The sequence below is a fragment of the Saccopteryx bilineata genome, chromosome 3, assembly GCF_036850765.1.
Source record: "Saccopteryx bilineata isolate mSacBil1 chromosome 3, mSacBil1_pri_phased_curated, whole genome shotgun sequence".
NCBI lineage: Eukaryota > Metazoa > Chordata > Mammalia > Chiroptera > Emballonuridae > Saccopteryx > Saccopteryx bilineata.
In genome coordinates, this window is record NC_089492.1 from 1,278,668 (window position 1) to 1,296,857 (window position 18,190).

Below are 18,190 nucleotides of genomic sequence, written 5' to 3' on the forward strand. Positions count from 1 at the left end.
GTGGGCATGTGCTGTTGACACTCTGCTGTCCCTACTCAGCTGAGATCTTCCCAGAGCTGGCGGTCTGGTTGCTACAAGGCAGACACAGATTTGAAGACGGCCTCCACCTGCTAAGAGGGTACACCTGGGCCCCACCTTCCTGGGCAGTGTAGAAGCAAGAAGGCGAACAGAGCAGGTCTAGGGGCCTGCTGCATGGAAAACAAGCTTCGTGGATTCTCCCAGATAAGTGAGGGGACTGCAGAACCATGCCCAGAACAAGAGCCAGCCTATCCTGGCAGCCCCTTCCGGGGTCTCTATCTGGAAGCACCCATCTTGAGCTGGTCGACCACGCTCTGGACGTGGCTCCAGATAAGACACGATGTTTCCAAGCCTCAGTCCCAGGTTAGCTCAGACAGCCCCCTGTGGCTCCAAGAGGTTTCAGGGGTCCCCAAACTTTTTACACAGGGGGCCAGTTCACTGTTCCTCGGACCGTTGGAGGGCCGCCACATACAGTGCTCCTCTCACTGACCATCAATGAAAGAGGTGCCCCTTCCGGAAGTGTGGCGGGGGCCGGATAAATGGCCTCAGCAGGCCCGCATGCAGCCCGCGGGCCGTAGTTTGGGGATGCCTGGAATGGACACTGTTAGGGTCCCATGTCACTTCTCCCCCCCCCCATACAGGCCCTCAGGGAGAGAAAGTAGCCCCATGGCCTCGCCCAGGTAGGAGCTGCTCTGGTTTCCATCAACTAAAAAGAATTTATTAGGGACAGTCGGTGTGCAGTGCCAGCTGTGACGGGTGAGAATGCCAGAGTCCCCCCTGCGGCTTCCCCCTCGAGGCTCGGCTGTGGCTCGCTACTCCCGGTAGTGGACCCGCTGGTGCTGGATGAGCTGCGAGCTTTGGCCGAAGGCCTTGCCACAGGCGCCGCAGGCAAAGGGCTTCTCGCCGGTGTGGGTCCGCAGATGCCGGAAGAAGTGGGAGCGCCCGCGGAAGGCCCGGCCACAGTCGCCGCACTCGTAGGGCTTCTCGCCCGTGTGGATGCGCTGGTGCTCGATGAGGACCGAGCTCCAGATGAAGGCCTTGCCGCACTGGCTGCAGGCGTACGGCTTCTCGCCCGTGTGCAGCCGCCGGTGCCGCGCCAGGTTAGAGCTCTGGCTAAAGGCCTGGCCGCACTCGCCGCACTCGTAGGGCTTCTCGCCGTTGTGGGTGCGCAGGTGCTGCGTGAAGTGGGAGCTATGGCTGAAGGCACGGCCGCACTGGCCGCACTCGTAGGGCTTCTCGCCGGTGTGGACGCGGTGGTGCTGGATGAAGCCCGACCAGCCGCGGAAGCGCTTGTCGCACTCGCGGCACGCGTACGGCTTCTCGCCCGTGTGGACGCGCTGGTGCTTCAGCAAGAGCGAGTTGTACTTGAAGCTCTTGCCGCAGGCCTCACACCTGTGCGGCTTTGCGCTCCGCGGGCAGCCCTGCCCAGGTCCAGAGCCTGAGCCTCGGCCCAAGTTGTCCCCTGGCTCTGGACCACCCGCGGTCCCAGAGGTTCCCTGAGGCATGCCAGGCGTGCACCAGGCACCCCTCTTCCGAGGGCAGGACGTGGCCCCCGACGCTGGGCCTGCTGGCTGCTCCAAGCTGGGCTCCTGTCCCAAACTGCCCCCAAATGTGGGTCTGTGGGGAAGACTCCTCAAAAGGGTCCTCAGGGTCCTGCCACCCTGATCCACCTCCTCTCCAGGATCCGGCAGGCGGGGAGATGACAGGGCCTGTTCGGGCTCTGACTCAGAATCTGAAATGATAAATGGAAGAGGTAGATGGCACCCACCAGTCCAGCTGCCCACAGGGCCATACTGTGCTATTCTAGGTGACAGGACCAGCAGGGGGTGCCACCGTGCCAGGGACCAGGCAGAGAGCTGACCTGGGCAAAGGCCTGACAGGAGTCAGACTCAGACCTAAGCGAGCACCAAGTTCCCTGCTCCGGGGTGCTACCCAGACCCTTGCAAAGAGGGCTTTGCCCTTCTCCAAGGAGGCGCCTTCCACAGCTCCTCCAGAGGCTGGCCAGCCAAGGTCAGGGGGCAGATGCCTCTCAGTCCAGCTCCTTTGCCCTCCTTCCAGGGACCCTTCTTCAGACACTGGCAGGATCTCTGGGGAGGTGGCTGTACCAAACAGACATTCCCAGGGCTTCTCACGGGCAGAGAAGTGAGGGTTGGGGGTGAGCAAGGAGTTGAGGGCCTGGATGAGTGCAGCCCCAGCCAGGTTGTGGGGAGACAGGACTGCGAACAGGAGCTTGATTTGGGGTACAAGCAGAGGTCAAAGGCACGGCACAGCAGAAGAGGGGCCTAGGGGCTCCCAAGTTGTTGGCCCGTGGGGGCAGCGGTGCTGGGTTGGAGACTCCGATCAGACAGGCAGGTGGATTTGGGGGTCTGGAGCTCTGGGGAGGGGTCTGGGTTGCACTCACAGCCTCAGGAAGGGTCAACGCGTGGACTGAATGGGGGAAGGGCCGGGGGGGCAGAAGTGAGCTCTGAGCCAGGGACAAGAAGGCCCAGGACCCCGGCACTGGCGGTGCCCAGAGAGGTGACACTGCAAGGAGCCTGGCAGGTGGCCACAGGTCAAGGTGCTCCTGGGCCAGCCCCCGGGACAGGTTGTTCGCTCACCTGGCCAGCAGGTGTCCCTGCTGATCTGGACCTCCTCCACGTCTTGGACGTCCAAATCCAACAGCTCCTCCTCCTGCCACGGCTGGGAGAGCACCTCCAGGCTGCAGCTGGGGGAGCCTGGAGGTACAGGGGGGCTGGAGCTCATCTCCCTGTCCTCAAATCCAGGGGGCTCTCTCAGCAGCCTGCAGGGTGCCAACTGCTCCTAGGTCATGACACAACGCGCCTCTGGCCTCCCACAGCACCCCCTCCAGGACCTGCCCAGTTCCAGGTACAAGGGCCTGCCTGGCGGCCCACATCTCTTCTTTAGGGTCAACCCTGGTTGTTTTCATTGTGGGCAGGGTCGCCCTACTTCTGTTTCTAGCACAGCACCGGGAGGGCTGAAGCTGCTGGCTGCAGCCCACACTGCCTCCCACTGGACAAAGTTTCAGGCACCTGGACGTGGCTCAGGGCCTCTGGGCTCTTGCTGTCTGAGGCTGGTTCTCACTGGTGGAGCTGGGTCAGGGCAGCCCACCTCTGCATGGGCTCTGGGACTTCAACCCAGGCCCCCGCCTCCTCATTCTGCGAGGCTGGCTTGGTCAGCACGTCCTTTAGGACAGCCCCTCTCCAGGCCTATGTCCTGCTGGTCCACTTCTCCTACAGGAGGAGCCATGGCTTGCCGGGCCCAGCTGGGAGTCAAGGGCGTATTGAGTCAGACCGATAAGGTGTGAATCCTACTGGCCCCCACCAGCTCATATCTGGCCTTCCATGTCTCCACCAAAAACATGTGGGCAGGAGGTCCTACCTTGCCAGGCTGTTTTGAGAGTGACATGAGAAACTGGAGGGAAAGTATGGACCTCAAAGTCCTGACTATATAAGGGGCAGGGAGTGCAGCCCCCGGGGCATAGGGCTGAGAGCCCAGCGCAAGATCCCAAAACCAGTGTGGAGGGAGAGGCAGCAGGCGCAGCAAAGCCTGTCCGCCATATGCACTTGGTGGTGTCCAGGTTCCTTCCGGGCAGTGCCCAGTCCATCCCCAACCCACACCCTCTGGCCCGGCCCAGCACGGGGATAGGCAGGAGCCGGAAACTAGGCACAGCACAGGGTGCTGCTTGGAGCTCCCGTCCTGGTACTGGACTAACCTAGCAGTGACCCATGTTCCTCAGCTGGGTGAGACCTCATGCCACCCCAGCCTCTTTCTTCTGTTAGTGCCTGCCTGAGAGGGCTGCCCCTGGGCTTCGAGATGATTCGCCCAGACCTTGCAGAGCCTGGCACTAAGCTCAGTTGCTGCTCCATGAATCTCAGCTGTGACAAGGGTGAGGTCAGGCCTCCCGTGGGATATGGGGGCATGGACAGAATCCAGGGACACCATGTGCATGGGGCTTGGACATCCTCCCCCACTGGCTACTTCCACACCTTAACAACCCCAGACCCTGCCAGGGGCGTGGAGTAAGGTCCGTGGAGTCCCTACCCAAACCAGCCTGCCCAGCACTCTGGCCACGATTTTCAAAGGTGTGAACAGGGAGATGACTCGCTCCCATCACACAAGACCCAGGCATTGAGGCAGCTTCCCTTTTTGCTCCTGACATCGCTCCAGAAAGAAACCCAGTTCTAGCGACTGCCCCTGAGGAACCATTTCTCACAAAGCTCAGCCCCCAGCCTCAACTAAGGCTACTTAAGCCCTGACCCAGACCTGAAGGTGCAGGAGCCCCAGCACACAGTGAGCTGCCTTGGGTCCCGCCCACAGGGTCAGGGGTGCCGGGCGAGTACCGTGATGAGGACTGTGGAAGCGAGGCTGGGCCTCCTGGCGGTGGGCTCCAAGGGTCCCCAGTGATTCAAGACTGACAGGGGACGGGACACGAGGGGGCTCCTGACAGTCCCCCAGGGCTGCCATCGCTCCCAAGGCCTGATGAAAGTGTGCACACCTGAGACCTAGGGAAACAAAAACCATGGCAGGATGAGTGGGTTGCAGGAACAAGAACGCCCAGAGGTACCACGAGGGGCCTGACGTGCAAGGTGATCCGGGTCCCTGGGATGTTATTCCATGTGACAGCACCAGCACAGCTGCAGAAACCGAACTGAAAAGCTGTCCCAAAAATGGCCTGGAATGTCCCAACCCACAGCCTAGTCCACAGGAAAAAGCACCCTTGTTCTCCCAGAAAAACCTCCTGAACCACAACAGGGGGCCACTGGCCCTGGGGGACGTTGAAAAACTGAACCTCATCTCCTGGAGCATGAACCTTCCACATTAAATCTCAACGAGACGTTCCCGAAAACGAAAAGCCTCTTCCTCAGACCCTGCAGAGTCCTCAGAGGCTGTAGCTGGTGACCTCTGTCCCTGCCCGCGGCACTCTGAGCCATTGGGGGGTGGGGCAATGTGTCAAAGACACTTTTCTTAATTTGGTTGTGAGAATGGCTTGTGCAATTTGATCATTTTTCTTCACTGTGCCGAAGCAGGGTTCCTTGCTTGGGGGTGAAGAAGGAGACACGAAACAAGTCAGTGCACTCTGCAGCGGTGGCAGATCACGTGCTTCAAGGAAGCGGGGAGGCAGCCCCAGGGCTCTCAACAGTGTCCGGATCTTCTGGGTCAGCTCCCGCGAGCCTCGTCCCTATCGAGAAGGGTCGTGGGCAGCCAGGTAAGCGGACACAGTGTCGGGCTGCAGTCGTGACAGCTGGATGCAGGTCCTCAACACCCTACGTCACACCTGAAGTCAGCTAGTTACCTGCAGGGGCTTATTATCCGGCAAAGGGCATGCTCAGCTCGACCCTGGCTGTCTGAGCGAAAGTGGCGGTCACGCTGGACACCCACAGGGACGCGAGCACAAACTCTGCGCGCAGGTTCCAAGCCCACGCTGCTGCAACAGGCTGAAGGCGGAGCTAATGCCACCAGCCCGGGAGCTCTCTTCCCTCTGCTCTCTCTCTTCCCAGCTCGGCGCCTGGGCCCGGCGGGAAAGGGCCCGGCCTCGGGGCGCTCAGCGGCAGAGGGCAGCCTGCCCTGGCTGGGGTCAGGTGCTCAGACTCGCTGGCCTCGGACCGGGGACTTCTTGGAGCCTCAGTTTACCATCTGCAAAGTGCGCAGGACGGTTCCCGCGCCTCGGGTTCTGGGCGCGTAGGGGGGCGCCCCGCAAACGAACACGGCGACCGCCAGGGGCCAGTGCGCCCACCAGCCGGCGGAGGCCTCCTCTCCGATCTTGGGCGACCACCCGCGCTCCCCCAGGCCGGGATCAAGGTCACGCGGCCGCGGCTACGAGGTGGAGTTCGTGGTGACAAAGCGCGAGCGCAGGCAGTGCCGGACGCCCCCGCAGTCACCGCCCCTGCCTGACGGCCACTCACCTTCGGAGCCGGAGGTGGCCGCCGCGCCCGCGCCGACCGGAAGTGAGCCCGCGCCCTGCCCCGCCCCCGCCGCGCGCACTTCCGGGCCGCTCTGGGCGCCGGGAGGACTGCCGCCTTCGTGGCCCCCCAAGCTCGAGATGGGAGCACACAGATAATTCAGTTGTTTTTAGACGTGTGGTCCACGAGCGTGGACAGGGCGGCGGGGGCCTGAGCTTCATCATTTCCCCTCTTCTGTCTGTCCCTCCCGCTCTCCAAGCCCGGCCACCCTGTGTCGCCCCGCTGGAGTCGTTTCGGCGGGGTGTGCGGGGACCTGTGGGCTCTAGGTACTCCCTGCAGAGACTTAGGCAATCACTGTTTTCCTTACGCCTCTGTCCCACCTTGGGGGACACCGACTCCGTCCCCTGCCAGGCTCCTCAGCCTGAACGGGCATCTCGTCAAGGAAGTGCTCAGGTTTCTGCCGAAAACTGCCTCCCGTAGGGTGCAGCTGCTAAAGCCTGGCCGCCAGCTCCCCTGACCTCCAGGTCTAGTCCCATCCCCACTGCCCAGCAGCTTCCCTGACCCCACCCACCAGGTGCCAGTAGCCCCTGCCCTGTTGTGACAACCAAAACACGTCCCTAGGCGTTGTCTATGAGCCCTTTTGGGAAGCTGACTCGCACCTACTAAGGACGGCTGCTCTGAGGCAGGCAGAGTGAGCAAGGGTGCAGGAGGGGCCAACCCCAGTTCTTCACAATTCAGGACCTGAAGCAGACAGCCCCGGGGTCTCAGGAAGCAGGACGGTGTCTCCCGGATCCCTACAGGGGGTATGACTGCAGGCACCAAGAAACTGGCAAAGCCAAACTTAGTTTCTCAGTTATGGAGGGCCACCAAGGTGGCGTCTGCAGGACATGGTATCTTGTTACTTTAGGGGGTCACTCCCATCCTGTTGGCAAACTCCTTTTCTGCCTTATGTGTTTTCTCTTAGGAGTTTGGTTAATGTGAGACCAGCGCCTAAGAGACCCCTGAAAGGCAGCAACCAGCTGGGCCTCTGGCTCTTCATGCTAGCTTTCTCCTGAGGAGGCAAGAGCACCTCCCTGGGGAATCCTGACTGCACCCCCAAGCTGCAGAGAGATCAAACAAACTCAGTGAAGGGGTCAGGAGAGATGTTTATTACAGGAGAAAACAGGCACCAACAGGCAGCAGGATGGGAGGCACTGTGACGAGTATGGGAGGCAGCCAGGGACTCAATAGGAACCAGCACAATGGCATCTAGATTGGGAGATCACATGAACGCTAGGCCACAGGAAACCACAGAAAGCAAAGAGAAGATTCACCTCATGTAGGCCACACTTGCTTAAAAAAGGACTGAAGAAGTAAAGGTATTACAAAGTAAAAGTTCAACAACTTTGACTAGTTGGAAAGTTAAATTTCTGGACAATAAAAATAACTGGTAAACACCAGACACCAGTGAGTGTCTGCACCACCACAGGCCTAGGATGACCAGCTGTATGAGAGCATTTAACAGCCCACGGCCACCTGAAGCCACCAGGTATGTGGGCCCAGACGCACTTCCCAGGGGAATATAAGGTGCAGGCCAATAAACAGTGTTCAAGCTCATCAAGAAACAAACACACCCAAACCAAGAGGCAGACACTGAAAGCAACAAAACCAGAATGCCTGTGGGTAAGGCTGCACTGACACGGGCACATGTGGTGTGATGAGGACGCCTGTGGAGGGGTGTGTGTAGCCCACACCGGGTGCCCCAGTGCTGAAATCAAGGTGTGCACTGGACTGGAGCTGAGGCACCCTGGGTGCTCGCCCAGAAGGGATGACGACTTCAGGCCTCAGAAAGGTCAGGACATCTGCAAGTGGCTTTGGGCAGCAGCACCAGCCCGGATCCTGCAGGGCCCTGGTCAAAACGAGGACCACCTTGCAGGCCACCTAACAGGTTACTGGAGTTCGTGAGCAGGAATCCAGGAGACAAAGAACTCTGAACTCGGTGTACAGATGTCCTCAGGCAGTGAACCTGGAGGCCACCCTGGCCCCTAGCCTGTTCCTTCTCTGGTCCAAACACTGCTTCCTTGGGCCTAGGAGATACCCTCTTTACCCTGCCATCCCAATTCACTGAGAATTCTGTCCTGCTCCATACAAATGTCTACGTGTCCCCAGTGCCATGAACTTCCTGGTGCTTAGGCTACAGGGCCCAGCCTCTATAGTCCCGTCTACTCTGTAGTGTGTGGAGTCTAGCTCACTTGCAGAGGTAAAGAATGATCACATCTTGGTACCCAAATTGGGGACATGAGATCACTAGAAATAAAGCCCAGGTGACACCCTGATGCAAGAGCAACCAGAGGCCAAAGTCACTGCTCAGCCCCTGCCCGTGGGGGAGGCCCAAAGCCCCCCCTGCTCTGTGGCCTTACTGCCCGGTCTCACAGAGCAGGCTCCCCACCTGTCCTCAAACTGAGGCCGGCTGAGGCCTGTAGGGACAGATGCTGGCATGGCTCACAGAATGACAGCATGAAGCACAATCAACATCAAGTCCCCGGGACATCTGCAGGCGTCCCCATGTCTGTTAAAGGTGCTCTGTGGCCTCTGCCCTGACTCCAGGTCACCCTGGAGCCACCCCTGCTCTCTCTGTGCTGGACCATGGTGGAGCCAGAGGTGTGACCCAGACATGAGTCCGAGGACATCTTCCTGTGACAGTGGGGAAGCACCCTGAGACTTGGGGTTCTGAAAAGGCATTTGACGGAAAAGGCAGGGACGGTCTCAGCCTGCAGTGTTTCCACCTGGAGCTCATGCCCAGAACGCCCGGCTGCAGGAGAGCCGGGGCTCCCTGGAGGGGGCGAGAGCACACCTTCAGGTCTGCCCACGGTAACTTTTTAGCCTTCGGAGGGTCTGAGAGCCCCGCGAGGGCCCTGCAGGTATTCCCAGTTCTCCGCTTCCTGGGCCGTGCAGGTGGAATGCTGCCCTCCGCTGCCCTGTCCACAGGCTCCCTCTCAAGAGTGGCTTTTCCGCGGGGAGACAGCCCGCTCCACACCTGTGTCCCTGCCTGTCCCTCAGCCTGGGAGGGTTCCTTTCTTCTCCTCCTTCTTGATCTCTGTTCCTCCTTGGAGCTCAGGAATGTGGGAATTTTCCTGCTAGTTTTGAGGTTCCTTTTCATCAGGACTGTCTTGCTTTGGGGGTGGTCTGTTCTCACAACCTGAAAAGGACAGCAAATACTTCTGAATAAATAAATAAAGAAGCAGAATTAATGCCTGGCTCATTTGTTAGGAAAAAGCCAACCATGAAAGTAAGGACCTGGCTTTGAGCACGTGTAAACTGAGGCAGCAATTACAGGGAAGAAGAGGGAGGGTGTGGCTTAAACTGTGGACCCCACACCTGGAAGGCAGAAGTGCTTGCTTTTTCTGAACTTGAGAAAGTTGGGCAATATGTCAAACATACAAACTTAGGCTGTGTATGATGAAACGGACAGCGATGGATTGAACACCCATCCGCCCTCCATCCAGTTTAGGAGGCAGACACCCTAACACCTGAGCCGGGGGGGCCTGTCTGCCCACCTGAGGAAATGTCCTCTTGCGTTTGAGGGGAGCCACGCTTTTCTCGGGTTTTACTACCTGTGTGTCCCGCATACCACAGCATTAGTTCTGCCCAGTTTTCCACTTGATAAAATGAAAACCATATTATGTGTCTCCTGTGACATACGCTCTGCTCAGCTTGAAGTCCTTTCAAAGAACCAACCTGTACATCTTTAACTGTATCAGCGGTGCTCATTCCTATGTTTAATGTCTGTCCTGTTGTTTCCTCCCTTCCACGCTGAGCTTCTCCTGCTGTTTTTATAAAGTTGGGTGCATAGCTTATTGATCCCCTGCTTTCCTGCTAACGTAGGTGCACACTGAGGGCGGGGCTACAGCTTCTGTTTGCTATTGGCTCTGGTGAGTGGCATTTCCACTACTGCTAGGGTGAAAGCATTTTATAACTTTCAGCATTTTTTTCTGAGTCGAGTTATTTGAAGGCTCTCTTTTTCCTGGAATGTGAGTGAGCTTCATTTGAACAGAGATGGACCCGGGAGCCCTGGCTTCAGCGCTTGGGCGAGAGAACTCGGTTCCCTGTCCCCCTGGGGCACCTGCTCTGGCCACCTGTCTGAGTCACGACAGTTCACTCAGAAGCGATGGGAAAGAGGCCACCTGCCTGCCCAAAATGACAGGAGGCCAGAAAGACTGCTCTGTGCGTTAGTTTTGAATGTGTGATTCCTCTCATCACTGTAAACTGTATTTTTAAAGAAATTTCCAAGTGGACTATTTTGATAAGGTATTTTCCTGTAGTTGCTTCCCAATTGAAGGGAGCTGCTGTCTCCTCCCAAAGGCATCGAAGGCATGATTTCCTCCAGTGCACGTGAGCAAATGTCCCCTCCCTAAGAGCACAAACACGGGACAGGAGCTGACATTCGTCAGACAATCAGGCTGAGCCAGCACTGGCTGGGGACCTCACATATGAAGTCACTGCGTTAGGGTAACTGCCCCATTTCACATCTGAGGAAACCAAGACACAGGAAGGTAAGCAATGAGCCCAAGGCCCCACACTTCCAAAGTGTGGGGTCAGGTTGGTGCCCTTGACCACCTGCGTCCCCTCCAGAAATCAGAGGCAGCAGACTAGCATGCTTTTCCTCTCCTGAGAAACTAGCAAGGACCAGGACCCACCTGCCTACGGCCAGAGCGGCCAGCGGAACCTGCCGTCTGGGCATGGGGGGACGCCTACACAGCAAAACCTGGAAGAAGGTGTTTTCCAGAATCCTCTCTGCCTGCCACTCCCCGTCTCGGGACCCGTCCTGTCGGCCCAGAATGTGGAGAAGATATTTATCACAGCATTATTTAAGACCTATTCCAGAAACAGCCTATATGCCCTTGTTAGGAAACAGTTAAATCACCTTTTCTATTCAAGGGGTCCTTATGCAGCCATAAAACAATAATGCTTCCTATGGGTAATAACATGGACACAATAACCCAGAAAGTAACCGTTTCTCCAGAGTATAGTGGGCTCATGTTGTAATGTACAATATATATTCTGTAACAGTGTTATATATAATTATATGTGCCACAGTGCTGTAACAATTAAAAACCAGGTGGCTGCAGAGGCCCCCAGGGTGTGCACTGTGGCTGTGGCTGACATCCCCACGCCCCAGGCCCCAGCCTCCCTGGCTCATGGAGACAAGCAGCAGAGCGTGCCTGCTCTGAGCACACCCCCCTCCGGCCCCTCCCCATGGTCTCTTTCCACCTCGTGCACCAGGTTTCCCTGCCAACATTTAGTTCTGAAGGACTTCACAGCTTACGAGGTACGGCGTGAACTCTCACACGGCCTTCATGGAGAGCAGGCCACATGTGGGCCGCCTGTTTCTGTAAGCAGAGCTCTGCTGGCACACAGCCACGCCCCTTAGCTTCTGTGCTGTGGGTGACTGCTGTCGCACGTCACTGCAGAGCTGAGGAGTGACGGAGACCTTATGGCCTCAGAGCCAAGAACAGGCACAAGTGGCCCATACAGGAAAAGTCTGCTGACCCTTGCCCTGGATCCAGGACAGGCACAAGTGGCCCGTATAGGAAAAGTCTGCTGACCCTTGCCCTGGATCCAGGAGTGACCGACACTTAGCCAGTCTGTTTCATCCCTCTCAGTGCATGTCCATGGGGCGCTGTCACTGTTTTCTGCTAAACAGAATTGCAGACATGACCCTGTGCCTCTGAAAACCTAAGTGCACATCTTTTGTGACAAGGACGTTGTCTGGTTGGCCAGAGGCCATGATCAAAGTGGGGGGCTGTGAAATTGACACAGCTCTGCCACCCAGTGGACTGTCAGGCGTCCCCAAACTACGGCCCGTGGGCCACATGCGGCCCCCTGAGGCCATTTATCCGGCCCCGCCACACTTCCAGAAGGGGCACCTCTTTCATTGGTGGTCAGTGAGAGGAGCACTGTATGTAGCAGCCCTCCAACGGTCTAAGGGACAGTGAACTGGCCCCCTGTGTAAAAAGTTTGGGGACCCCTGGTCTGCAAACATCCCGGGGAATGTCCTTTCCTGCACCCTCTCCGGCACAGGGTCACACGTCCTGTCTCCCTTAAGCGAGCTGCAGCCACCTGCTTTTGAGCAACTTCACCTAATCAGGTCTCATTTCCGGGACAGTGAGCACATCATGGGGCGGGTGGGTGGGTGCTGGGTGGCTGTTTATTCCCCAGCACACCGGAGGCCAGGCCCACCCAGGCTGAGGTGTCATAATGTCCCAGCTTCCAGAAAGATGAGGAGTAGAGCGCTCACAGTTCACCCAGAGCACCTCTCCTGCTGTCTGGCCGTGGCTGGAGGAGCCGCACTCCACCCTGGCCAAGGCTTCTTGTAAAGACAGAGTCCCCAGAGACGAAGGCCATTATTAGTCTTTTGGGTCCTAATGGTGAAAATGTGGGTATCAACATTTTCCTATAAAAAGCCATATTATCGCCTGATCTATGGTGGTGAAGTGGACAACCTGGGATGCTGAAGTCCCAGGTTTGAAACCCGAAGGTCACTGGCTTGAGTGTGGGATCATCCACATGACCCCATGACCACTAGCTTGAGCCCAAAAGGTTGTTAGCTTGAAGGCCAAGGGCATTGGCTCGAACAAGGGGTCACTTGCTCTGCTGGAGCCCCCCAGTCAAGGCACATATGAGAAGCAATCAATGAACAACTAAGGTGCCGCAACGAAGAATTGATGCTTCTCATTTCTCTCCCTTCCTGTCTCTCTCTCGCAAAAAAAAAAAAAAAAAAAAAAAGCCATATTATGTCCTGGTCGACAATCGCCTCACCCCCTACGTAGATTCTGGGACAAACGGCACAGCCCTGGACAGCATAGGGCCCCATCCAAATCATTCCTGGAGGGAAACCAAGGGTGGGCCCAGCACGGGGACTTGACCAGGGGGTAGGACCAGGCACAGAGAAGGGGAACTAACCTGAAGGGAGAGTGGAGCCCTCGGGGGCAGGGCACACAGCCCCGCGTCTGGAGGCCTCCTGTGTGGCAGATGCAGGCTGGATCAGAGCTGCTGTCAGCATCCGGGGCCCCAGCACGTGGCCAGGGCTGGGAGCTCCCACGTGGCAGCATTTAGGCCCGAGGAGCGGTGTCCCAAGTGGCCCATCTGGGTAAGTCAGGCCACGTATCTGGGATGACGGCTGAGCCAGGAGGACATACAGGGGGTCCAGTTCCTGGGGACAAGGTGGGAGCTTAGTTCAAGGGCTCGTGCTCCAGCCCAAGGACAGTCACTGCAGCCAGCCAAGCGGGGAGTGTAGGGGTCTGGTCCGGCTCAGAGGGCACCTGGGTCCTTGTAAAAGTACTGCTGTAGAGCTCAGGGCCACAGACCTCCTGCCAGGCTGCATGGGGACAGGCTTGGGACCCAGCAGGACAAGAGTCTGCAGATCAGCGTCTTCAAAGGAGCAGGTGAGAGGGCCACAGCCAGAGTGGATGCCACGGCCGAGGCAGCCGGAGGTGCTGAGTGGACAGCGCCCCGCACTCAGTGCTTCTTCCGGGGGTGCCGCTTCCGGTGGCGGATAAGACACGAGCTGTAGGCGAAGGTTTTCCCACATTCCTTACATTCATACGGCTTCTCCCCAGTGTGCGTTTTCTGATGTTTCAGGAGATTGGAGCCACAGTTAAAGGCTTTCCCGCACTCACTGCATTTAAAGGGCTTTTCTCCCGTGTGGATTCGCTGGTGTTTCGTGACGTCAGAGCTGTGCCGAAAGGTCTTCCCACACTGGCCGCACTGGAAGGGCTTCTCTCCCGTGTGAACTCTCTGGTGGCGGATGTGATCGGTCTTGTGCTTGAAGATGCGTCCACACTCACTGCACTCGTAAGGTTTCTTTCTCTGGAAAGGAATGAATACGGGAACCCCCTCAAAGTCATCTTTAAATGAGGCATCGAAAGCATCAAATATGTGGGCTTCGTCTTCAGGACTGAGGCTGGGTTCCTTACTGTGCCCTTTGGCCAGAGCGCTTCTCCTGTTGGGCGCTCTCCCTCCGGACACCTTCTCGTCTTCGACAGCGTCCCGCCGCAGGACTGCGTCCTCCTCTGGGCTCTGAGTCTTCTTTTTTTGGCCTGTGGGCTTTTCCATCTTTCTCTGCTCCTAGGAGTGGAAGAGTCATGGGAAGCCACTAAGGGTTACAGAGGAAGGCTGGGGCACAATTCTCCAGCCTTGCAGACTTCTTTCTTTGTAATCACTTCTTCAGAGATGTCTTGTTTTAGATACAACTCTTCACTTCTCTGAGCCTGCAATCAAAGTTCGAACAGAAAATCTGCAACAGAAGGAAGAGTGGCACCTGTCCCTCAGCGCTGGAGAAGCCAGACTGTGAACATTAAATGCACGTCTGGAAAGACGCAATGAGCTCTTTCTGCACCAAGGGACTGCGGGGCGGGTCTAGGGAGTGTCCAAAAGTAAGGGGGGACGGGGCCCAGGGAGACATGGCCCGTTCTCTCCCCTGCTCATGTACTGACACCTGGACACCTTTTTTAATTTTTTTTACAGAGACAGAGAGAGAGATTCAGAGAGAGGGATAGATAGGGACAGACAGACAGGAACGGAGAGAGCTGAGAAGCATTAATCATCAGTTTTTCGTTGCGACACCTTAGCTGTTCATTGATTGCTTTCTCATATGTGCCTTGACCGCGGGCCTTCAGCAGACCAAGTAACCCCGTGCTCAAGCCAGCGACCTTGGGTCCAAGCTGGTGAGCTTTTTGTTCAAACCAGATGAGCCCGTGCTCAAGCCGGTGACCTCGGGGTCTCGAACCTGGGTCCTCCGCATCCCAGTCCGATGCCCTATCCACTGCACCACTGCCTGGTCAGGACTGATACCTGGACATTTAATGAGCATCTCAAACTGAACACCTGATTCCCCAGAACCCCTCCCAACTCTCTCAGATCGGTTTTCTCATCTCTGTCAATGTCATCCGCGTTTACTCAGTTGCTAACTAAGGAATCTTCTTCCTCTGCCAGGGGACGAGGTCTCCACACCTCTGTCTAGTAGGGTCTAATGTATACTGTGGACCAACACCTGCACTGCGGTCCCCAAACGCGTTTCTCGATCCTTCTCCACTTCCTGTATTTGGGACCAAACAACATTGCCTTTGGAGCTACAGGCTAAAGGGGCTACACGTGCCCCTCATGGAAAGTACCTCCCATCACCTAAGGCCTGGATTCCAAGCTGCATGAAACTCAGGGCTGGCTCCCTGGTGGCTGGCCCTGTTCCCAGCCTTGCCCCAACCCTCTCCTCATGGTCCATTCCCCACACAGCAGCCAGTAAACCCCATCACGTCCCTGGTCAAATCCTCAGTGGCTTCCCCCACACCTACAAGCCCTGTTCACCCCTGCCCCCTTCGGCCCTGGCCCATCACAGGGCCAACCTCTCACTCCTCTCTAGCCATCCAGCCTTGTTTAGGTTTTCACACATGCCCAGTCCCTCCTATCTCAGAACCTGGCTACTTCCAGAAACAGGCCCCGAGAGCAGGCATTGGTGAGACTGGACCCTCACTCATTCAGAGCTCAGCTCCGAGGACCCTTCTTAGAGAGGTGTCCCTGCCCCGACCGCCCTGACCACCCCTCCCCACTCACTGCTCCTTCATGCAGCTCTAGTTTTCCTTGCAGCGTTTCACCTGAGCTAACTCGTCCACGGAGGGCCCCGGTAAGCAAATAGGATCTGGCCTGTATGGTCTGAAAATCCGTTATTCCTGCTCCCAGATTCCACCCAGAAGCAGCCCAGTTTTACAAGTTCAAACAGGAAATCAGTTGGGCCCAGCGACAGGTCAGGCCCAGGGGCTGCACAGCCCACACAGCATTTGTCAGGAACCCTCATCTGTCTTTTCTGACCGCCCCCTTCTCCGTGCCCACTACCGGAATTCCAGCACGGAGCCTTCACAAGCTCAGGCTCTGTAACTGCTAGTGAGGGTAACCTATACAAGATTAGGAGACAGCACTGTCTTCTGAGCTCCGAAGAAAGCAGAGCATGCCCTGAGTTCTCAAGCCATCCCTGCAGAGGGCATCCTTAGCAGAGGAAACCTCATGGCTGTGCTGGGTACTCTTATCTGCAAGGGGTCCGCAATCCTGGCCGGCTGTCTTACCCCAAAATGTGGGACTCCGAGAGATAATATTCCCAGTGACAAAGGTGTTAAGGTATAAATACTTTGAATTCTTTGTTAGGTCAAAAGGGGGCATGTGAGCTTTTCCCTTCTCTCTCATGCATAGGCTCTACATAAAATGATTGCATGGCTTCCCCATCTTGACAAGGAGTGTGAGAGTCTGGTTTCTTCTAAATGAAGAGTTCGGATACACCCGACTTGAATGCAGGCAAACATCATTCTGAGAGTTCTCCTGGAGGTGGCTTCGGGGAGGAGACTGTCCTCAGCATCAAGTGGGAGCCAGAACTGAGGATGAAAGAAGGTGATCTGGGCTCAGGGGAACATGCAGAAAGAAAGGGGCATCTCTCTGCTGGGGAGGGCAGAGAATCACAGACTCACTCAACCAGCCTGCAGTTTGAAGCTGGGGTCCAGTTTTAGTGAAAAAAAAAGAACCAATATGAAAGCGCAGCGAACAATGGTGTCCTGGTCACCTGCCGCTCGCTCTCCAGGGCGGGTGTAAACTCACCTTGGCTCATGTCGACACCACTCGGACCCTGCACTCTTCGAGTTTGACACCTGTGCCGGAAGCCTGCGTGGGGCTCCTCTGCGCTTCAAGCACCGTTCCCCTCTCAGGATTCTTGTCACTCTTGACAATGAAGTGGCAGTCTCCCTATGAGGCGTGGGTTATTGAGGGCAAGACTGTGTCTTTTTTACCCCCAAATCCCTGGTTATTTGTCTAGAGCAGGTACTTATCGTTGCTCAGGAAAGTCTTGATTATCCTCTGCCCAAACCAGGTTGTCAGGTGCTTCACAGCAGAGACTGGAACCACTCGCTTATCTACGTGCTGTGCACACGAAGGAATAAAATCACTGTTAAAAACGGAAAAGACCAGAGATCATCGTCCGGGTCCTCTTATGTCACAGGCCTGTAGACACAAGTGACTGCTCCGGTGACACAGACAACTCAGCCCACGTTGCCAGAGCGGATGAGTGTCCCAGCCGGGTGCTGGTACCTGCTGTGCAACTTCGGTGTTTTTCTGCTCTCTGGACCGGACCTCTGGGAACACGCAGCTCTGGGCCCCCCGGGAAACCTCGCTCGCCCTCTCCCCTCCCCCGCTGCCTGCAGGAGCTTGGGTCTCAGGGAGAGACCGCATCACCAGTGGGTTTGGGACCCAGGGGCAAACGTGCACTCAGTCTGCTGGGCCCTGGACTTCAGCGGCCAGCGGCTGTGCTGAGGCCGACGCGAGGGGCCCGGGTAGGGCAGCGCCCGCCCACGACAGAGCCTCGCCTGCCGCGCGCGCGCAGGGCGCGGGGCGACGCCTTCACTTCGGTTCGTGCGGGGCTGGTCCTAGCGCAGCCTCGCCCTCCGCCCGCGGCGCCTGGAGCGGAGGGCGGGAGGCCACCACCCTGGGCCGGGGGCCCACGCCGCGCCGGAGGGACTCAGGGAGCCCGCGGCTGAAGGCGGTACGGGAAGGAGCGCCACTCGCGATGAGCACCGAGCCGGCTCTCCGCGGCCGCCCAGCGGAGCTGCCCGCTCACAGGAACAGCCCGCCGGGGCCACGCCCCTTCCGGCGCCGCTCTAGGAAGCGAGGCTCCCGGCCTCTCGGTGGTGCGCCGCGGAGGGCTCGGCCCGCCGAGCCGGCCCCTCCCACGCCCCTTCGGTCCCGCTGGCCCCTCAGTCGCCGCTGCGCCCCCTCCTTCACCCCCGCACCCCTCACTCGGCCCAGCGCCCCACTCATCTCGGGTGTCTCTCTGGCAGGAGTGGTGACGGTGAGTGAGGAGGAACCACGAGTGGAGGCTTTCCCCACGTTACTCCATCCATAGCCCACCCACTCCCTTGTTGGAGGCGGGAGACCCAGCCCTGGTCCCGGGCAAGCCCGCTCGCTGCCCCTGAACACGACCCGGCGCTTCCCGCGTCTCCCTGGGGCGCCTCCTCTGGCGCCGAGGGCCCGCGTGCTGGACAGCGCCTGCCGCGTGGAGCGCGGGCTCCCCCAGCGGGACCCCCTCGGCAGTCAGGAGCCTGTGATGCGCACAGGCCGGCAGTGTCCGGGTCCCCTCTGCTCCGGAAAGTTCCTGGTAGAACCGGTGCGCTGACCTGTCCCGGTCCGTCGGCCCCTGCAGACCCCGGTCGTCACGGGGAGTAGGGGGCACTGCTTGGAAGATCTGTCCTCAGGAATGTCCT

General features: G+C 57.9%; 2 protein-coding genes across 14 annotated transcripts; both read right to left on the minus strand.

The window, feature by feature from the left end:
- Positions 1 to 714: 714 nt before the first annotated feature.
- GLI4 (GLI family zinc finger 4) lies at positions 715 to 5,963 on the minus strand. Of its 6 annotated transcripts, none has more exons than XM_066265506.1 (4): positions 5,922 to 5,963; positions 4,359 to 4,520; positions 2,616 to 2,732; positions 715 to 1,750 (listed from the first exon to the last, which is right to left on the minus strand). In XM_066265506.1, exons 2-4 carry the CDS (start codon positions 4,480 to 4,482, stop codon positions 831 to 833), a joined length of 1,161 nt encoding a protein of 386 aa, XP_066121603.1. In that variant the 5' UTR covers positions 4,483 to 4,520; positions 5,922 to 5,963; the 3' UTR covers positions 715 to 830. The 6 variants fall into 6 exon arrangements, with proteins under 6 accessions (XP_066121603.1, XP_066121604.1, XP_066121600.1 ...); XM_066265507.1 differs by lacking the exon at positions 5,922 to 5,963 and adding an exon at positions 5,650 to 5,915; XM_066265503.1 differs by lacking the exon at positions 5,922 to 5,963 and adding an exon at positions 5,650 to 5,915 and having other exon boundaries at positions 2,616 to 2,817.
- Positions 5,964 to 7,040: 1,077 nt separating this feature from the next.
- ZFP41 (ZFP41 zinc finger protein) lies at positions 7,041 to 17,557 on the minus strand. Of its 8 annotated transcripts, none has more exons than XM_066265523.1 (5): positions 17,022 to 17,556; positions 16,536 to 16,853; positions 16,013 to 16,315; positions 12,861 to 14,193; positions 7,041 to 9,096 (listed from the first exon to the last, which is right to left on the minus strand). In XM_066265523.1, the coding sequence occupies exon 4, from the start codon at positions 14,010 to 14,012 to the stop codon at positions 13,416 to 13,418; it is 597 nt and encodes a 198-aa protein (XP_066121620.1). In that variant the 5' UTR covers positions 14,013 to 14,193; positions 16,013 to 16,315; positions 16,536 to 16,853; positions 17,022 to 17,556; the 3' UTR covers positions 7,041 to 9,096; positions 12,861 to 13,415. The 8 variants fall into 8 exon arrangements, with proteins under 8 accessions (XP_066121620.1, XP_066121619.1, XP_066121612.1 ...); XM_066265522.1 differs by having other exon boundaries at positions 16,536 to 16,878; XM_066265515.1 differs by adding an exon at positions 10,595 to 10,722 and having other exon boundaries at positions 16,536 to 17,556.
- Between the last annotated feature and the right edge of the window lie 633 nt (positions 17,558 to 18,190).

Bases quoted from the DNA above. Each gene is read 5' to 3' on its own strand.
- ZFP41 (XM_066265520.1), bottom strand. From the start codon at position 14,012: ATGGAAAAGCCCACAGGCCAAAAAAAGAAGACTCAGAGCCCAGAGGAG.
- GLI4 (XM_066265503.1), bottom strand. The intron at 2,818-4,358 runs GTACTCGCCCGG...GTCATGACCTAG, and splicing joins CTTCCACAGTCCTCATCACG to GAGCAGTTGGCACCCTGCAG. The intron at 1,751-2,615 runs GTGAGCGAACAA...TTATCATTTCAG, and splicing joins CAGGGACACCTGCTGGCCAG to ATTCTGAGTCAGAGCCCGAA.